The 21,892-nt window shown below is 41.5% G+C and overlaps 1 protein-coding gene across 2 annotated transcripts in view; it reads left to right on the forward strand.

Annotated features, from left to right (window-relative positions):
* The window catches only part of Spag6 (sperm associated antigen 6), a 59,961-nt gene that overhangs the window by 33,829 nt on the left and 4,240 nt on the right, over positions 1 to 21,892 (forward strand). For both annotated transcript variants that reach the window (XM_005354665.3, XM_026782828.1), the window contains 6 exons: positions 7,693 to 7,898; positions 8,793 to 8,966; positions 10,101 to 10,253; positions 12,541 to 12,732; positions 18,662 to 18,778; positions 21,296 to 21,441. In XM_005354665.3, coding sequence (XP_005354722.1) covers positions 7,693 to 7,898; positions 8,793 to 8,966; positions 10,101 to 10,253; positions 12,541 to 12,732; positions 18,662 to 18,778; positions 21,296 to 21,441 — 988 coding nt within the window. The remainder of the gene's footprint in view (positions 1 to 7,692; positions 7,899 to 8,792; positions 8,967 to 10,100; positions 10,254 to 12,540; positions 12,733 to 18,661; positions 18,779 to 21,295; positions 21,442 to 21,892) is intronic.

Below are 21,892 nucleotides of genomic sequence, written 5' to 3' on the forward strand. Positions count from 1 at the left end.
TCCTCATCACCACATAAAATGGGTCCGCGATGTCACATGCATACAACACTGAGAAAGCAGACATAGGAGAATCAGAAGGTCATGTGTGGCCTTCTGTGTTCAAGACCAGCTTGGCCTACATGAGACCCAGCCTTAAACAAAGCAAACACATATAATGTACTTAGTGATATCCATTAGAGGCATGTGAATGAGGTGCAAGGGAAGTAGTCACTAGAACCTCAGTCTGTGCCCAGCTCTTTTTTTTTTTTTTTTTGTTTTTTGAGACAAGGTTTCTCTGTAGCTTTGGAGCCTATCTTGGAACTAGCTCTTGTAGACCAGGCTGACCTCAAACTCATAGAGATCCGCCTGCCTCTGCCTCCTGAGTGCTGGGATTAAAGGCGTGTGCCACCACTGCCTGGCCTCATCTCATTGTCTTATGAACCACTCAGGCGATCACTGATCACTCTGGGAACTGAAGTACAAAGGGAATGACAGAAGACATGGAGAAGAAAGAGAGCTCCCTGACCCCTCTCCTTGATGGCACCCCACCTTCTCTTAGTCTTGGATTCACTTTGGTTCTGTGGAGAAGAATCGCTGTGTGTGGAGAGTGGTATTCCAGTGCCTGAACAGAAGATACCCAGCCCTGTGTGACACGTGCCACCCTGCTTCTGGGCCACCCTGCTTCTGGAACTTTCTTTGTTTTCCAGTTCACATAACACCTATTAAATATGGAGGGGAAAATATTTGAATTTGCACTTGAACTTCTAGGACTACATTAAGCATATAATGCATTTGAAATCTGAAAGTCCTCACTGGGAGCTTCACAGCCTTCTAGGAGAGAGGTTAGCTATTGAGTGCTGAGGACTTCGTCAATGTAGAATTGGGCTCTCCAGTAATTCCCGCATATCAGCTGGTTTCCCATAGGTCTTGATGCCATAGTCTTCAGGAAAATAGCAAGTATACTGTGCTGGCTGACATAGTTTGGGGGCCTTTTGTTTTTATATGTGGCTTTAGATGAATGGCCCCGCTTGCTTGCAAAGTGCAAAGTAAGTTAATTACATCAAAGCATTTTCCTCAAACTGTTTCTGAAGTTGTTAGAGTGAGAGCCTGGACCCTGGCAGCCCTAACAAGCTGACCACCCATCCTCAGTAGGCCAATTAAGCAAATAAGTAATAGTGAAAGCAGAAAAAGGAGAATTATTCAGTGTAGCCATACTGGGAAGAAGAACAAAGAGGTTCTGCAACCCCTGCCCACAAGCATCTGAGAAGCCCTAGCATGAAGTTAATGCTTAAACAGGAGGAGGAGATGGGTACACAGCACACAGCTAAGCTGGTAACCCAGAGCAAGCTGGCCAGCCACGCTAACTGAAATGGCCAGTTCTGCAGATACCCTGCCTCAATAAATAAAGTGTGTGTGTGTGGGGGGGGCAATCAAGAAAAGATTTAATGTCAACCTCTGATTTCCACACACATATGTACCTATACATATGCAAACATGCATCTACACATGTATACCACACATACATACTCAAAATATATAAACATGTGATCATCATACAAGATATTCTATATTTTATGTATATATATATAATGTATTATATATTAAAATAACAATCAAACTAAGCAAAAACAATTAAACATCTCCAATGGGGACTGACTGAGGAAATAATGGCACTATCTACCTAATGTGATTTTAGACAAACATTGAAAATGCTAGGTGAGAAGCTGGAGAGATAGCTCAGTGGTTAAGACCACATCCTGCTCTCCTAGAGGACCGAGTTCAGCTCCCAACACCAGTGTCAGGTGACTCACACCTGCTGTTCCCCCAGCTCCAGGGATGACACCTCTGACCTCCATGAGCACCTGCGATTATGTGCACGTATGCTCACAGATCCCTGCACACACACATGATTAAAAAGTGTTGGGTTAGATCCGCCTCCAGATTAAAAGTAGACAGAGAAGCCCAGGGGACCCTCAGAGCCACTCAGGGGAGGCTCAGCAGAAACTTGTGAACAGAGACCTCTTTTCCAAGAGCCTGGTGTGATTTTGTTGTTTGTTTTAAGAGAGGATCTCTCCATGGAGTCTTGGCTCTCATTATGTAGACTAGGCAGACCTTGAAGTCACAAAGATCCCGTGCCTTTGCATCCTGCATGCTGGGATCAAAAGTGTGTGTTACTATTCTTGGCATCTGGTGTGACCTTTGTAATCTCCAGTGTCTTATTTTTGTTTGCCTTTCAGTTGGATCCCTCGTTGGCCTGTTTCCATAGAGAATTCCATCAGAGCCTTGTACCCTTGGGCTCCAGCCCACTGAGTTTCTATAAGGCAAGGATCCTACCAAGCACTGGGCTAAAGCCAAAGGAATAGCTATAAAATCTGAATCACAGACAGAGGCCTTTCCCATCAGAAGGATTTGGTTTTTACCTTGTAGGCTAAGGGAAGTCCCAACCATGGGTGTAAAGTTCTATCAGGCAAGTGGAAAACCTGAAGACTTCTAGATACAAGAAGCCTATTTTGTGAGGATCTAATTCCACTTACTCCACTGTGTTGTTTTTACCAGGCCACTGTAGACCAGGTCAGTAGCTTGTTTTTGTCCAGTCTCAGCTGTGGGGAGTCAAAGGCTAAGGAGGGAGTGGGGGTGGGGCTCAGGGTGCTTTCAGTCTCCTGCTACCTGTCCTCATTCAGGCCGCAGCCAAGTTTCATTGTTTTCTGCTCTTGTTTGGTTTCCATTTCTTGACTTCCCACATCATGTTTTGAGCCTCTCTTCATAGAAGCTTGCGTAAGCACTGCCTGCTCTGTCCAATCAGCTGATTGTAATTTCTAGCCAAAGCCCGGTTATCTGTAGACCAGTGGCCTGTTTGATTCACTTGAGTTTTCAAAGGCACCAGAATCGTTTTGCCTTGGAAGCAAATGTATGTATATAAGTTACCCCTTAAACTATCATTCAAGACATTTGTTAGAGCTCGACCAATGACCATGAAAATACTGGAGAGGAATGCGAGACAGGAATGATGGACAATGACTTTTGTGTGTAGGAGGAGAAAGAACATTCACATGTAACTTTTTCATAGTACACAGGAGTTTCTTCTCTGTGCTTTTCTCATTTCTGTCTGCAAATTGAGATGTCAATCAATCAGCTCAAAATTATAACCAAATGGAGGGATTGTTGGCTATGGATGTTGTGTCTTTCAGCTGTGTTGGTGAAGAACAGGTTGCCGTGGAGGCCAGCCTGGTGATTTCTGCTTCCTGCTCTACACAGCCTGTGTGGTCCCTTCTGCCAATGGAAGTGATGCTTTGTAACGTCCAAGTTTGGCTATGACAGACTGCAGAGTTTGTGTTGGCTCATGTGTTCTGGATCACTCCTTTTCGATACACTCTCCTGGATGGCCTACGGGGAAGCCCACATACTGGACAGGGCAGGTTTCTCCCAAGTCTCCTGAGTACACTTGGAAGTGGATTTCAGATGACGGAAGCAGCCATGTAGCCCAGGCTGGCCCCTTGATTGTAGCCCTTTGACTAAACCATTTCCTTATTTCTGACCAACAGAGATCACAAGGGAATAAATGCTTCAGGTTTTGAAGTTTGGTGTAATTTATTACACAGTATAGATAACCACACTGATGGTCAATAGCTGGGTAGGACCAAGACTAAATTAATTTGGATTTGGAAGAGCTGGTATTAAAGCCATTCTGAAGCTTTGGGACTACAGCTTGGTTTTTTTTTCTTAATTGTAATTTCACCTAATTATGAAAAATTGATTGAATGGGACGTCAGATTATTATTAATGTAAGATTACATCCTCAATGTATTTTCTATGTTGCTTTTTTTAAAAAAGTTTTAATCGGGCTGGGGATATAGTTTAGTTAGTAGAATGCTTGCCTAGCACACGCAAAGTATGACTCTCCAGCCCTGTGTAGAGTGACCTGCAATCCCAGCATTCCTGACTCCAGCCCTGTGTAGAGTGACCTGCAATCCCAGCATTCCTGAGGCCCAAGCAGGAGAATCAGAAATTTAAGGTCGTTTAACAACAGGATGAGCTTGAGGCCACTAGCCTGGGGCACACAAGACTGTCTCAAAATAAATAAACAAATAAATGAAAGTTTGGAAGTACTATAGCTATGTATTTTATTTTTATGGCTAGAGCAAAAACCAGCCAGCCGATTTTAACATAGATATAGGTCACCTAAGTGCAAGGAATTGGATTACGATTTTTGGTATTTTTATAAGGAAACAGATTGAAATATAATTTTGCAGGGCTTAGAAATAAAAGTAAGTAAAATTAAAGAAATAAGATTTCCAGAGGAGTTGCTGAATGTGTATGCTAAAACTCTCTCTCTCTCTCTTTCTCTGGGGAGCCTCTTCATTAGGGGTAACTTAATTTTTGAGTTCTCAGAGTCACTTCATTTTGCTCTAGTCTTTTCTATGTATTGATTATGTGCAGAAAAGTCAGTTAACATCTGGTTTTAGATCAGCCCTGCCCCTTTTTTGCTGTTAGTTGTTCATCATTGCCTGGTTTCCTTTCATTTTCCTTGCATCACTATGGTGGTCCTTCCTGTATGCGGCCCTGAACATGACTTTAAGAACTGAAGGTAGAAAGAACATCATGTTTCCATATCAAGAAAGCGCCTGCACAGGTCGTTTAAGAAGGCTCAGAGTTAAGCCTGAGGTTGTAAAACGGTGGTTGAGTTTGAAGCGGGCTCCCAGGTGGATGTGTTTTATTTGGCCTGCATTATGTTGTCTCACACAGAGTTCTTTTAAAAAATAAAGTTGCTAACACTTAAAGGGCAAGGAGCTTCACATTTCGGAAGGGTCTGATGACAGCATATTCTTGCACAGCCACACAAGGCTAAGGCTAGCAACTGTTGTCCCTTGTAGATAAAGGCTTTCCCCTCCTCCACTGCTTCTAGGTGTCCTGTTTTCCTTCCTTCTTTGGGCTTTATTTATTTTCCTTTCCAACAGGCACTGAGTTTACTTACTTTGGTTTAAACAGACAACTTAATGCATAATTACGAAGTAATATTGAGAATTTAGGATGTAGCCTAGTGTTTCACAGATGGGGAAGTAAGACATCTGATATCCCCCCCCCCCCCCCCGTGACCTTCAAAATATCTTCCAGCCTTGAAAGCTGCCAGGGAAGAACAGCCTCTTTCTAAGTTAGACTCACAAGATTAGAGATTTGAAGAGAGGATCCTGTGCTGGCTGGGTTTATATCCACTTGACAGGACTAGAATTACCTGAAAGGAGGGCCCTCAGCTGAGAAAATGCCGCCATAGGGTCCAGCTGTAGAGCCGTCTCTTAACTAGTGCTGGATGGGGAGGGCCCACTCTGTGGTGGGTAGTGCCATTCCTGGGCTGGCGGTTGCAGAGTGGCGTAGTGTGGTTGGGTAGCATTTCAGGACAGCTTGCTTTATTAATGGCTCAGCATCCAGCTGATGAGCATTTGTTACTCCAACAACCATTCAATGAGAAATATATGCATATTATAAAATAGGTGTCTTGTGAAAGAATCTCAAGTTTTTGTTGTTAATGGCTTATTTATTTATCTGGGGAAGATTTAATATTCCCTTTAAAGAGTTGAAGTTCATTGTGTGCTCTTTATCCTAGGAACTGTAGAAGAGGGAAAGCACGGAAGCAGTTAATCTTGCCACGTTCTTTAGATAAATGTTTGGCCCATTGTCTTAGCTTCTTTCCGGCTGCTGTGAAAAACAGTGTGAGGAGAAAGGGTTTATGTGGCTCCCAGTTCCGGGTTTCAGCCCCTCAGAGCGGGGATATCACAGTGGGAGGAGCTTGAGAGAACTGCTTACATTACACCCACAGTCAAGAGTGGAGAGAACCAGTGAAATCACCCGTGGTGGTGCTCAGTCTGTGGTCTCAGTCTTACAGAGTCCATGCTCCCCCTGCTCACAGAATGATACTGTCCACAAAGTAGGGCTTCCCACATGTGTTAATCAAGATGGCAGTCCTTCTCAGATACTCTCAGAGGCTAACAGTAATCTACACAATCCCTCACAAGGCTTGCTCCTGGGTGTCAAGTTGACAGGATTTACCATCTTGCCCATTGTGTTCCAATAGGCACATATAAAATTGATATTACTATATAATATCTGTATAATTTGGGTTGGTTTGAATCTCACAGGAACCTGTTAATTAATGGGAAATTTCAGTATTGTATTTAGAAACAACACACACACACACACACACACACACACACATACATATATATTCTATTTCCCTTGAGTAGGTGGGTGTGGGAGAGAAACAGGGATTGCCTCCTGAGCCTGCTGTCCTGTTCATTTTCTGGTGGATGGATCAGCAGATATTTCTGAGAAAACTGTTACTTTGCTGTGTGATACCCAAGTCTTTCTGATATTATGTTTGTTAAAAAAAAGATTCCTCTTCCTTCCCCTGGTTTTTGAGATGGTGTATAAACTTCACATATATATCATATTACATATTGATTTTTTTAAAAATCAAAACATTTGTTAATGAATGTAGTGTTAATTTGTAGAAGCGAGTCACAGCCTCCAGAATTCAGATGATAACCTCCCATTAATACTTGTTTAATGAAAGAATGAATAAAATGTTTATACATTATTGTGACTTATAATATAATTATGGTAGTTTAAGGAAAACAAATTATACACACTACCTGTATTTGATAACATTAATTTCTTTTGGAAAATGTAGTATTATCAATCTTTTGAAAAATTAAATATTTTCTTCAAATTAAAGACTAAAGTGACATGGTAAATAGCTACTTTGGCTTGATAATTGAGACATTTATGGAAAAGGCTCTAGAAATAGGGGGATGTGCGAACGTTGTTTGGCAGGAGAGATGTGAGAAATGGTGGGTGTGACTCCTTGAGGCCACAAATGTGTCAGGAGCAGAATGAGTTCCTGGGCAGTTTCCTGCTTCTGAAATGGCATTTGTCGCATGTGCCCTGTAAGCATCTGCCCCAACATCTCTCATTCTCTGAAATGTAAAATTATTATTTTATAGCTGTTATTCTTGGGCATGTGAGTAAATCAACACATACATTCAAAAAGACATTTGTTTGCTCCTTGTATAACATAATAAATATCACTTTATTCCCTTACCTAGATATTAATAATTTTATGTGAAGGTATGTTGATAAGTTTTAAACCTCATTTTTGAAAGTATTTTAGCATACAATGAAAAGAAAGTCTTTTATTTTGTATAAAATATTTTTTAAAATCTTTTTGAAGTATTAGAAGATGAAAGGAATTTAAAAATCGACATTATTGGTCCATGATTCATGCTAATGTTTACTCATGTAAATAGAACAAAATACTACCTAATTAGTGTGGTTGGTAAATTTTTGGTACTTTAATTTTCTCTGTTATTGTAAACCATGCATAAAATGCTGGCCTATTGAGAAGTGCAGAATTGCCGGAGCTTAAACAGCTGACATCTGCTTACTCTCTTAAAAAAAAAAAAAAGGATAACAAGCCATTTCAGCCTAATCTACCTCAAATGTGTTCATGTAAATGGAGGCCCATCTATTGACCTGTGTTCTTTTCAGCTCGGGATTGGTCCACATGGTTTATGAAACCAGAAAGGCTGATTTGAAATGCAGATGTCGAGAGAGTGAAGTACACCCTCCCCTTTTTCCTTTGCTGTATCTGTCAGGGTGAAAGATGGCTTGCACAAGGGTCAGTCACCCATACTCACTTAATTCCTTTTCTTGGACCCACAGAACTGTCACAAGCTGTGGTGGATGCGGGAGCCGTTCCTCTTTTAGTGTTCTGTATCCAGGAGCCAGAAATTGCTTTGAAAAGAATTGCTGCCTCGGCCCTCAGCGATATTTCAAAGCATTCTCCAGAGTTAGCACAGACGGTGGTGGACGTAGGAGCTATTGCTCACTTAGCCCAGATGATCCTCAACCCTGATGAAAAATTGAAGGTATTTAAAACTGAGGTCAAGAGACAACAGACAAGCCAGCGCTCTTACAATCCAAGAAAATGAAGCTGTGTACAGACTAATGTTACAGAGAAGAACAATTAGCAAATACCGCTGAAAGCAGATACAAACATATTGTGTATTGGATCCTTTAGCACGTGGAAATAACGCTTTGGGTGTCACATTTAAGGTGTTATTTGGAAATTTGTGTGCAATACTGAAGATTCCAAGTAGCATTAATGCTAACATTAATAATTAAAATAAGTCATTGGCCTGGCCAAAATAGCTCAGTTAGGAGCGTCTTAGACTAAAAATAGGACCATAAAGATTTTCTAGCCCATTACTAGAATATTTGAATTTCCTATGAAATTTTCATGTTTATTAATCATCTGTTAGCTTTTTAAATCCACCAATTATACAAATATATATACATATATACAAATATATATACAATATATATACAAATATATATATTAATTGTTAACATTAGCTAAGTGATGAGAAGTTCTTTGAGGCTGTACTAACATCATATGATAAAGACATTAATTCTGCATGTTATTGTAATACATACCACACATACCATAAATTAGCAACCTATGTATACGGTGTAATGAAGAAGTCATTTTTTTTTTATACCTGAAGGTCCTATATTTTAATCACTGGTAAAAGGTTTTAAAGTACTCCGTAGAGAATTAATGGGGAAATCTAAAACTTCAAGTTTGTGACTAATGTGTGAAATTCCCAGTGCTCAGAAATCGTAGGCATTGTGCTAAATACCTATGTAGCTCTTTTGTCCTCATAAAGAAATATCGATATTGTCAAGCTGTTTAAGTTACACCTGAGCTCCGAGGTGGACTCTATACAGTGTTTTGATTTACTTATGTTTCTGAATACCAGCACCAGGTCCTTTCAGCTCTCAGCCACATTGCAAAGCACTCAGTGGACCTAGCAGAGATGGTTGTTGAAGCAGAGATTTTCCCGGTTGTTCTCACCTGTCTGAAGGACAAAGATGAATACGTGAAGAAAAATGCTTGCACTTTAATTAGAGAGATCGCTAAGCACACACCCGAGGTAAAGCAAGCAAAACAGAAAAGCAATCTCCATGGAACAGTTATACTTGGTGTCAATTTTTTAGATAAAACCCCAATTTGTTTTATTTGTTCTGAGGCTTGCTCCGCGCCATCTGCATGCAGACGTTTTGGGCGATGTGACAGTCTGTACTTGGTAGGGCGGATGCTCACCAGTGTTCCTGGGCTCTGCCCACTTGATGTCATCACTGTTGTCCCTGCCCCCCAGCAGTGGCAATGAAAACTGACTCCACACATTGTCAGACATTCTCTAGGGTGCAAAATCACCTCCATTTGAGAACCACTGAATTGTATTAATGACATTTGAGTCTGAAAGTCAGTTTCTAATCACTGATAGCTTTCCATTTCTGGGTTGTGGGGACTGTAACCCCTGTCATCCTTATCATTTTATGACAGCTGGAAGCATTGAGAACGATACTGCATCTGTAGGTTGGGACAGACCACAGAGGCTCTCTGATAGCTAGCTGCTGTAATATGATTTTCTGCTCTGAGCTTTTTGATGTGAAAGAAAGAGAGGCAAAGCAAGCCTGTGTCGATTTTGAGGTTGAGGTGACTTTTTCTGTGCCTATTTTGACTAATCTATTTTCACTCTATTGCATGTTGATGCCCTCATTTTTATTTTATCCAGCGCTTGTATGTAGTTGAGATTTTTCAAGAACCGAAGTGCACCCAACTAGTAGTCACTGTTGGTGTGTGGGGTAAAACTAGATCAGACGTTAAGTCGGATGTCTTTGGGCATTGGTTCATCTTTAAACGAAGGCATCATGATTGGGCACTTCTGTAGCTAGCCAGTTAGGAATTAGCCCTCAGCCTAGTTTCTAAGTGAGGAATTTTGAAATTCATTACAACAGGAATAAAGTTATGTAATTTTTTAAACCATAGAATAAACCTTTCCACTATGAACATTTGAGCATTTGAAGTCACAGGATTATTATACTTGAACATTTGAAATCGCAGGATTATGATACTTGAACATTTCTCTAATAACCGCAGTAATCTCTTTGAATTGAAAAAAATTTCGATTTTTACCAGGTATTTTTAAGTCCTACATCAAGTGTGTCCAAATCCTATTTAAATACCATCTTGTGCTGCCCAGGACCCTTTCCTTCTCTTTCAGCTTTCCCAGCTGATCGTTAATGCAGGAGGTGTGGCTGCAGTGATCGACTGCCTGGAGTCCTGCAGAGGGAACATCCGGCTGCCCGGCATCATGATGCTCGGGTACGTGGCCGCTCATTCCGAGAACCTGGCCATGGCAGTGATCATCTCCAAGGTTGGTGCTTGCTTCATTTCTCCTAACATTGTGGTAGGATGGTCCGAGACAGCCATAGGCTGCCACCAAATAGGAAACGTAACTGGGCACAGTGAAAGAATTGCCGAAATGTGTTCAGTTGTTCACTGCTAATGTCTGTGTTCATTGGTTTGTTTTCCAGGAGGATCTTTGACAAAAGGTGTGAGATACAGGGAATGTGCAGTTTTCCATATCTAATACCAACTTTTTGGAGCATCACTGTAATCTGTCTTTATAGAATACATTATGTGTAATACACATATCTTGAATTGTGCACACATGCAAAACCACACTATAGTAAAAACATCATGAAGTGATTTGCCCATTTATCAATTCATTGCACCTCATGAAGGCCTGTGTATTCCTCCTGCTCCTGGCATTTGGATAAGGAGACGGTGCTGGCTATCTCTCTTTCAGGCATAGTCATTTAGACAGAGGGCACAGCAGACGGCAGTATTTTTGTTGCTTCATGTTCTCAATTACAGCTTTGTATGAATCCACCCTGTAGTCAGCCTTGGCCCATAGTAGGTGCTCACAAAATATGTTAGTATATAGATATGGATTTCCTGAGGAGCCCTTCAAAGACCATGTGCTCACACTGTGTGTGGCAGCCCTCTAGGGGGTAGGGCTCTTATCGCCGCAGAAAACCTGCTTCTGTTTGTTAAACAGAAATGGGAATCTTTCTTCACCTGCTTATCCTCAGAATACAAAGGAGCCCTATATCTCGATTTTCTGCCTATTCCACAGTGACGTTCCACAGTACTGAGCTCTCCTCCTGCTTTTCTTTTGTTCTGTCACTCCAGACTGTAGCAATGGCTAGGGCAGTCCCGGTGCTTTGGGAGGGGTCATTAGGAATGTCTGTGTCTGGGTTCTGATCCTTGGCTCCTTTGTCAGGAAGATACCCCATCAGAATGATGAAGGGCAGTGGCAGTTGCCTGAGCATCCTCTGCATCCTTTAGAGTCTGGCCAGGACACTGTCCCCTTCTTTGGCGGAGCTCTGCTGCCAGTCTCTCCCAGTGTCTGAAGCAAACCACACAGCAGTGAGGCATTTTCTCCTTGTCCTCTGAAGGAACCAGTTAATAATGTCTACCATTTGTGGCACATTTATGTTCCGGGTCTCATCTGAGGATTCACGGTTGTTGGGGCCAATAATAGGGAGCATGGGACAGGCTACGAGGGCCATCTGCTATTCCTCTTTCTACTCCCCACTCCCTCAAGCTGTGTTCTACAAACGTGGGCTCTTTGCAAGGTTACTCCATCCTTCGCAGGTCTGACTTTCTGTATTTTGGACCAGTTTTGTACTTTGAATGAGACAGATAAGGAAACATGGTAAATTTCACCAAACTGATTCAAAAGGGGCAAAAAGAAAGAAAAAAGATAAGGAAAAGCAGATTAAAAGGCCATGGGGAAGGCACGTGTGATGGTTTGGCCTTTGCCACACAGCATCAACGTGTGATACCAGTTCTTGCAGTATTAAATTTGAAATGATTACTATTGTCTCAAACTAGTTACAATTATACCTCTACAAAATCTGGAATTAAAATTTGGTATGTTTATTTGATTCTTCCTTAGGTCTATAAACTGATTTTTTGAGGCCTTTTGATGGCCTTTTTATTGCTTAACCAAAATTAGAGTCTAAGTGAAAAATGTAAATGTTTGCACCTGTGTAACCATAGCGACCTGGTCCTGGTCAGCCGGTGAAGGTAACAGAACTGCTTTATAAATGGCCAAGACTACTGGAAAAGTGTGTGTACTTCAGGAACGATATTAGTGGGGCGTTCCATGTAAAAGGCACTTAGAGTGGATTCTTGCTCATACTCGTTTGAGTCTTTGTTGTGGTTATTTTATTCTAGATTACTATAGTTGGAGTGCGTATGTTGCTGAGGGTTGAACTGAGGGCTATCCTCAGTCTTAACTTTTTAAAAGAAGGAAAATAAATTTTAAGTTTGTCACCATGGAATCTGGTCTTGCCCGGTCTGAGGCATCTCTGTTGTTTGCTTGAATGTCCCTCTATTAGGGGGTAGAAGCTGGTAGAGACATTCTTATTTAAGTTGGATTGTTACAGGTAATTAAGGCAATTTAGTTCTAGTCATTTTATTGACTTAAGAAATGACCGCCCTTGTGATGTGCACATTTATTGAACCGTTTAGGAGAAGAAAAAAAAAGAGAGACCAAGGCTGAAATGATTTCTTCTAATGCCAGAGAGACACGGAGAACTCTTTAATCCCGCTCTAGATTTAGAATTCTTGCTCTTTTGATTCCCCTGCAGGGTGTGCCCCAGCTGTCAGCCTGCCTGTCAGAGGAGCCTGAAGATCACATTAAAGCTGCGGCTGCCTGGGCTCTAGGGCAGGTTGGGAGACACACTCCGGAGCACGCGCGGGCTGTTGCTATCACCAACGTGTTGCCGGTGCTGCTGGCTTTGTACTTGTCCGCAGAGAGCTCTGAGGACCTGCAGGTCAAAGTGAGTGTTCTCTGAACAGGCTTGGGGCGATTGCATAGATGCCGACTTAGTCTTTAAAATATGTGGTTTAAATATTTTGATTTTTCTGGTGGACTGTGTTGCTTTTCTGAGTCAGGAAATGCAAATCTGTCAGATGAATGGGTAACCTGTCTTTGAAAACCGGTTCCCCTCGTCTCCACAGTTAGGGATAAATTTTCAAGAAACTTTTGTACAGATAAAAACTTGGTTGTAAAGCGAATGTCAAGTTTTTGCACTCTTTATTGCTGTTGACATTTTCTATGAAATAGGAATGAAATAATAACAGAATTTTTGAATTTAGATTCTCTGGGGAGTACTTTATCTCTTCTGCTTTAAGAAACAAAGTCAAAAATAATTTAAGTTGCTTTTCAAAGATATAACCAGTAAGGGAATATTCTTGAAGCTATAATTTGCTCCTCCTAACTTCAAGGATGTCTGATCTTTTAATTCTTTGTCTCGTTTCTTTTAAAAATGTGTATAAGATTCACTAAACTAAAACTTTGAATCGTGCATTTCCTAGTTATTACTGACTGTCAGGGTGATTCATGGAACATGCACAGAAAATAGGATGAACTATTTAGTAATTTTATTATTTTAAAGAAAGGATATTTTATAGCATACATATTAGGAAAATATGAAGGTCTTTGAGCTGATGGGGGAAGTTTACCGCAAAGACAGTAATTCAGAACAAAGTGAACATGGCAGCCGATGGCTCAGTGAGCAGAGGCGGTCACCGCGAACCCTCCTGACTTGACTTTAATCCCCGGGACTCACATGGCAGAGCAGACTGACTTGGCCACGTCACCCACTGAGCCCTATCTATAACACTTGCTGCAGGCACAACTCACATTCCACAGAAAATAAATAAACAAATGTAATTAAAACCCCAAATAAAATTAATAGTAAAGTGCATACAAATTTAATAAGATGGTAAATGAATGAATAGTGAAACATAGTCACTGATTGTAACTTGGGTGACAAGGTAGGAAGTCCCCAAGCTTCATGGACATGAGTTTCTTTATCTGTTATTACATGCTAAGTTTCTATAAACTGATTTCCAAGAGTAAGATTTTTCTTAGTAGTTGTAAGATTTTCCAGATCAAAATAATGGTTTATGCCAGGCGATGGCTGTGCAGGCCTTTAATCCCAGCACTTGGGAGGCAGAGGCAGCGGATCTCTGTGAGTTTGAGAACAGCCTGATCTCAAAGTGAGCTCCAGGACAGTCAGGACTGTTACACAGAAAAAAAACTGTTTCAAAAAATAAAAACAAAAACAAACAAAAACAAACAAACAAAAAACAAATTAATGTCTTACAGCTGGGCGTAGTGGTTTATGCCTTTATCCCAGCACTCAGGAGGCACAGGCAGTCATATCTCTGTGAGTTCAAGGCTACACTGGTCTACGTAGTAAGTTCCAGGACAGCCAGGGCTACACAGAGAAACTGTCTTAGGAAAAAAAAAAAAACCAACCAAACAAAACAAACCCTATTTTAGTTAGAGTTTCTATTGCTGTGAAGAGACACCATGACCATGGAACTCTTATAAAGGAAACCATTTAATTGTGTGGCATACAGTTCAGAGGTTTATTTAGTCCATTATCATCATGGCAGGACATGGTGGTATGCTGGCAGACATGGTTCTGGAGAAGGAGCTGAGAGTTCTACATCTTGATTTGAAGGCAACAGGAAGTGAACGGAGATATTGGGCATGACTTAAGCAAAGGAGACCTCAAAGCCCACCCCCACAGTGACACAATTTCTCCCACAAGGCCATACCTACTCCAACAAAGCCACACCTCCTAATAGTTACTCCCTGTGAGCTTTTGGGGGCCAGTTACATTCAAACTACCACAACCCTCCCAAAATCCAACCCCAAAAGCAACAGTTTACATAGCTCTAGGGCTCCCCTCTAGTGACCATAGCACTGAGGTAATGTAACAAGTTAGCAATAGCTGACTGGCAGAGATGAACAGGGCTCTCCCGAGTCTTCTCCAGTTAAGGGGTATCTGATTCTTTGACTTTCGGGTGAGAAATCCCATCTCCATATGCAGTTTAAAACTGTTCAGGTGAATGTAATCATCAGTAAGTGTAGCTCAAGAAACCCTGGCAAGGTAGTCCTTGGGTAGCCTTGTATACTTTTTGTATACTTGTAAGTGGTGCTAGCGATTAAGCCCAGAGCTTGGACATGTCAGGATGTAAGCTCTCAATCACTAAATTATCTCCACTGCCCATCCCATAATTGTTTTAAATGAGCTACTGTGACAGTATATTGTATAAATATTCATGTAGTAAAACCATTACTTTAAACGTTGTGCTGTCTCTTTAAGAGAGCTATTGGCAGAAAGAGTGGAAGGAGCACCCATAGCAAGATATCTTTATTTTGTTTTAATTTATCAAAGAAGGTTTTGTTAGTTAACTAAGAGAAATGAAGTTTCTCTTGATATGGTATTTACTTTCAGGAAATACACTAGGCATTAAATGTAGAAACAAACCTTTAATAATCTCCCTAGCAACAAAACCTTCCCAAAACTTGAAGTTCATCTGAATAGCTTCTTACTGTATGGACCTCAACTCTTCTGTTCTTCTGTGGGGTCTCTTGGAGCACATAGCGGCTGTTATAGAGGGAAGGCCATCAAATGTGTTCGATTTAACACTAACTGTGAGCAATGTGTATCCAAAAGCATTAGAAACTGGCGAGTGGCCTTTCTCATTTGTTTCTCTGTGGCAGCTTTCAAAGAATAAAGCCACCTCAAGGTTCTTTCTGTCCCAAAGAAACGTCAGCTTCTGTAAGCACTGGCTCGTTGGTTCTAACCTAGGAGAGCCTCTTGGAATTCCCCCTATGTGGTCATGTTTGCCCTCCCTTCGCTATTCTACTCTCTTACAGAGAGTGAAAAGTCTGATAGCCGTAAGACCATCTATTCTGTCTTCTTCAGAGGCACATGCTGGCGTTTGAATCGCTAGGAAACCTCTAGGTGGTTTATTCCCCAGAGCTTCCATGAGCTTGCGGTCATAGTTCTCGTTGCACTTTTAGTAGCTTTATTGAGATATAATTTATGAAATTTACCCATAGTAGAAGAGCCAATAGTTTCTAGTGTGGTTATAGGACTGTGAGCCCATCACCTCAAACTGATTTGGAAAGGTTTTCCCCGCCTGTCAGTCATGGCTCCACATCTCCCCTGCCTGATCCAGACAGCTTTAATTTTCTTTCCATCTTTGTGGATTTGCCTCTTCTGGGCATTTCATCTAAAAGATATCTTATATGTGTCCTTCTGGGCCTGGTGTCTTTATTACCTAACCTTAGGGGTTTTTTGTTAGCTTTTAAAAATATGTACTGGCATTCTGTGTACCACGTGTACCTTGTGTCTGTGGAAGGCCAGAAGAGGGCATCAGATCCCCTAGCACTGGAATTACCAGCCATTGTGAGCCACCGGGGGTGCTGCGAATCAAACCTGGGTCCTCTGGAAGAGCAGGCGCTGTTGTTAACCAGTGAGTTCTAGCCTGAGTTTTAAGATTCTTCTGTGTCGTGTGTATCAGCCCTGTGTTCCTCTTTAGTGCTAGATAATAAATATTCCATTCTTTATCCATTCACCAGTTGATGGACTCTGGGGTGTTTCAGCTCCTTAGATAGTTCCATATGTTTCCATGTGGATGTACTTTTTAATTAAAAAAATTTTCTTTAGTACATGTATACGTGTATGTGTGTAGTGATATTTTGTTTATGATTTAACAATAAAGCTGAGAGATCAGAGAAGCAGTGCAACCAATCACTAGAGAGACCTTTTACCTCCACCAATGCTGAGACCAAAGGGTCGATCCTGGTCTCAGGCTGCTGCAGACGGTACCTCAGGGTACACCCTTGAGCTGCAACAGTCTCTACCAAACCTCAGACTGCAACTGCTCCTGTCCCCTCCCGCCTTATATTCCTCCCTCTGCCCAGTCATATCCCTCCTCTCTCCACCTCCCTAGTGCTGGGATTACAGGTGTGGGATCCCAAGTGCTGGGATTCAATCTCATGTAGCCCAGGGTGGCCTTTAACTAACAGAGATCCCTCTGCCTCTGTCTCCTGGGATTAAAGGTGTGTGTCACCACTCCCTGGCCTCTAGTAGCTTACCTCTGTACTCTGATCTTCAGATGTTAAAACCCAAGCAAAACATCACTACGTTTCCCCTTTTATATCTCTCTAGTGGCTGGCTGCATTGCTTCCCTGATCTCTCAGCTGTATTTGTTAAATCATAAACAAAATATCTCTACATGGGTGTGCATATGTATGATTGTACATGGTGTACACGCATGGACGTGTGTGTCGTGGCTGAATGTGGAGGTCAGAGGCCAGTTCTTTGGAGCTGGTTCTTTCCTTCCATCTGGGCTGGGTTTGAGCAGCATGCACCTTTTCCTGCTGAGGCTGTCTCCAGCTGGACACACATCTGCATTTCTTTTGGGTTTGTTTCCATAGGTGAAATCACTGGGCCGCTGGAAATGCTCTAAGATTTTGAGAGCTATTGGACCATTTTCTTACACAACCGCACTGCCTTACCTTCACCAGCAGTGTAGGAGGTTCCAAGTTTGCACATTCTTGTGAATGCATTTTACTCCTTCATTCTATTTTTACTGAAGCTATCCTAAAGTGTACATCTGATTTGCCTAATATCCCATAGTGCTGAAAATATTTTCATATATGCTCTGGCTGTTTCTGTGTATTCTTTGACCCTTTATTCATTTTATTATTAAAATATTTTTTGTAGTGGTAAGCATCAGTCTCAGGGCCTTGCACATGTTAGGCAAGCCTCTGCCACTGAGCTGCATCTCCAGCCCTGCTCATTCTTAAACTGGGTCCTTTGTCTGTTGATTATTATTACAGCTCAGATTAGGCAAGTAAGCAAAACCTTAACTAACTAATGTTTCTTTCATGCTAGACATGAAATTATTAATAATAATACTATGTTGATGATTATCATAATATCTATTCCTACCTAAAAGAATAGTTATAAACTAAGTGTATATCTTTCAGATTGAGAATAGAAAGTTCCATGAGCTTCTGAGGTCATTAGATTGCTTTTTAGAACTCTTAACTAATGACTTGATTATACATCATCAACTTGAATGATCAGAGTTAGGGTAGGGCTGTCAGTAAGGTGCAATTGATATAATCTGTGCTATTACATCTATTTTAACCTTGTCAGCAATGGTAGTTAAGTTAAATTTCTTGGTCTGCTAAGGTCATCATGGTCTGAAGATGGTTTACAAAGGAACGGTATAATCAGGTGAGTTCTGGGGGTTTAGTCGTAATCCACACTACTGTTTAACAGATGGAGCAATGGTTTTGTTCAAATGTGTCAGGAGATGAGGATGTGTAAGACTTCTTAGTCTGGATCTCTAAAGAAAACCTAAAATTCAAGAGATCATTCACTGATAGCACAGAGATGATAACAGTTCTGCCGAATACAATACCATTTTGACGGCTGTGATATGTATTTAAGAGCTCAGCGACTCACTGCATGGTTTCAAGTTTAACAGAAGACAGCTGATGAAAGTGACAACAAGGCCAGTCCCAGCAGTTCCTCAGCTGTTGGGAACTTGGGAAAATGGACCCTGCATATCTGCCTTGAAACAGATCTACAGGGCTGAGGAGATGGCTCAGCTGTTGGGAACTTGGGAAAATGGACCCTGCATATCTGCCTTGAAACAGATCTACAGGGCTGAGGAGATGGCTCAGCTGTTGGGAACTTGGGAAAATGGACCCTGCATATCTGCCTTAAAACAGATCTACAGGGCTGAGGAGGCTCAGCTGTGAAGGTCTTCAGAAAACTCTTTACAAATGAAACAACTGCAAGAAACTGATTTCATTTTCGAAATTCAGGAGTATGAGACATGAATCGCCAAGCTTTGTATGCATTCTGCTTTGTATTTCACTAGAGTAAAAGGGCCATAAAGAATATCATACAGAAATGCACCTACCTCCCAGCCCTCGAGCCGTTTCTCTACGATGCACCTCCCAATATCCTGAAGTATGTGGCCGGACAGTTCAGCAAGGTAAGAAATGCTATCACAGCCTGGAAACGGGGAAGAAAAGGAAATGATTTGTGAAATTGTTTTTCTGCTTCTGTAAAATTTGGCCTGGGTTTTATTATTTAGGTCTCAACTCTCCTCAATCTCAATTGACACAGGTAACATAGGTTACTAAAACTCACAGATAAATGAAATTCTGCATCCTTCTTCATGCAGTTCTCAAGCTCTGTGGTGTCTTCTTAAACAGTATAAAAAGGCGGTATGATGCCAATACCTTATTATATAGATGATTTCTGCTGAAACTTACCTTTTAGTAATTTCCTGTGTCCCTTAGTCTCACTTTTAGTCTAGAAACATAGCAAACATCTTCAGAACGAGAAAGAGAAAGGTCTTTGAAACACTGTACGTGCTGAGATACCCTCAGTCATTTGGTGCACAGCGTCTTCTGATGAACAGTGTAAACAAATGTAACTGTCATATTTCATAGATCATTGCAGATTGATAGCAGTATAGAAAGGTCAAGCTGCAGAAGTGCACAGCCACCAAGGCGGATTCTGACAGCAAGGACCGAAGAGAATGACTGTGTTATGGCCATTGACGGTCAGGACGGTGCCCCTCAGCTGTTGGGAACTGGGGAAACTGAACTCAGCATATTTGGATTAAAATATAGGGTCTGCAGGGGCTGGAGAGAAGACTCAGTTGTTAAGAGTCTGCTCTTCCAGAGGACTTGGCTTCGATTCCCAGTACCCACACAGCAACTCCTAAGTGTCTCTAACTCAATTATCAGAGTATCTATGGCTTTTTCTGGTCTTCACACACACATGGTTCACAGAATTAAATACAGACCAAACACCATACACATTAAAAAATAAATTATTACCATGTAGGTTGAGGCAGAGGCGGGAGGTTGTCTGGAATTTGAGGCCAGCCTGATCTGTACAGAGATTTCCAGACCAGCCAGGGGTAAAAAGTAAGACCCACCTCAAAAATAAGCAGCAAGCAAGCAAAACAAACAAACAAGAAAGAAAGAAAATGTCATTTGCATAAGTCATGCGCCAGAGTGTTTATGTGTTTAGGCTCAGTTCTGTCTCTTTATCTCTTTTGGTTTGTGTTTGGAGCTGGGCGCGGCACGGAAGGCCACACACAGCAGCTAGCTCTGCCACTGAATCATGTCCCCAGTTAGAGCTCTACCTCCTGGAGAGCTCTGACCTCTCTAAACTGGAGATTATTACACGGAAGACAGGAGCAAGAGTGCTTACTCAAGATACTGCTGTAGAGGTTATGAGATAGCATATGGTTAGAGTTTAATTCAAGCTTAGGTACTTAAAAATACCAAAAAAAAAAAAAATGAAAACAAAACCAAGCAAAATTCTGTTTTTAAGAAACAGGACATTTGGACCCAGTGTCATGGCTCACCAGGCAAAGGTGCTTCCGCCAGACCTGACGATCTGAGTGTAATCTGGAGCCCACCTGGTGAACGGAAAGAGTCATTTTCTGACCCCCATGAGTGTGCTATGGCATGAGCACCCCACAGCACAAATTGATAGACGTTAAAACAGCACCCCACATTGGGGCTGGTGAGCAAGTATCCGCATTTGCCATCCAGGCTTGACCTGAGTTCAATCCCTGGAGCCTGTGTGAAGGCGGAAAGAGAGAAGCAATTCTACGGGGTTGTTCTCTGAGGTGCACAGGCATGTTGTGGCACACGTGCCCACCCACAATAATAAACAAACTAACAAGAAAGCAAGCATTCACATGTTTAAAGCCAGCTAAATTTTCAACAGTTAATGGAAGAAGACAAACTCAGTTGGATAGTCAGTTTTAGTGCTATTGTAAACCAGGCCACCAACTCCTTCCTCTCCCTTCCCTTCTTCCTTTTATCTCTCATCTCTGTCTCTGGTGCTGAGGACCAAACCCAGGGACTTGTGCATGATTGCCAAATATTCTTATCATTGAACTACCTTAGTTTTTCAAAGAGAGGTTTCATTGTATAGCCTAGGTTGATCTCTAGTTCATAATCTGCACAGTTCATGATCCTCTGGACTTTGCCTGCTGAGACAGGTGTATGCCACCATACCTAACCTGCACATCCTTAAAGGAAGTAAAATGGGAGTGAGTATTGAACAATGAGAGAGAGAGTTAAGCAGCAAGGGGACGTTTCCCCATTGGGAAATACAGCTGGTGACGTAGCGTGCACGCTCTGATTTTCTGGAGATGCATTTAAGAGATGATGGCAGAGGACCCCCCTGCCTTGCTAAGGAGCTTGGCTTCACTGTTTTTGATAGCGGAGACCTCAGATTCACGCTTTCGGTGTGAGTGGATCAGCCAACTTTGCTCATTTCACTGCTCTATTCTGTCCAATAACATGAAGGTTAAAGTAATTCGAAAAGAATGCATTTCACTTCCAGCCCTTTATTTTATAGGTGATATACTAAACATAAATTCTCTTCTGTATTACTTCTGATATAATATTGCTTTTAAAGATAAACAACCTAACTTGGAAAAGTAAAGATGATGTTTTTATCTGTTTCTCTGTCTAAGGTGCTGCCTCATGACAGCAAAGCCCGCCGGCTGTTTGTGACGAGCGGTGGACTTAAGAAGATCCAAGAGATAAAGGCGGAACCTGGTTCCCTCCTCCAAGAATACATCAACAACATTAACAGCTGCTACCCAGAGGAGATAGTAAGGTGAGGGAAATGGACTTTAAGCAGTTCAATATTACATAACTTTTGTTCTTTGTTTTCAAATATAGCTTTTATATCAATGCCAAAATGTAGATTTTGGGCTGTCTCTCCAGTCCAAGTTATGCACTTTTGAGAGGCTGATGGGAGCTTGAAACAATTCCAATAAGCCTGTTTTGAAACTATTAATATATTAGTATATGATATCAAAGTAGCAGTATGTCATAGCATATATAAAATACACAAATAATAAAAAGCTATATAACAAAATACTTGTAAAACCACAAAATGAGCCAGGCGGTGTTGGCATGCGCCTTTAATCTCAACACTTGGGAGGCATGAACAGGTGGATTTCAGTGAGTTCGAGGCCAGCCTGGTCTACAAAATGAGTTCCAGGATAACTAGGACTGTTACACAGAGAAACCCTGTCTTGAAAAACCAAACCAAGGCAAGGCAA

The sequence above is a fragment of the Microtus ochrogaster genome, chromosome 16, assembly GCF_000317375.1.
Source record: "Microtus ochrogaster isolate Prairie Vole_2 chromosome 16, MicOch1.0, whole genome shotgun sequence".
In the NCBI taxonomy this organism is placed as follows: domain Eukaryota; kingdom Metazoa; phylum Chordata; class Mammalia; order Rodentia; family Cricetidae; genus Microtus; species Microtus ochrogaster.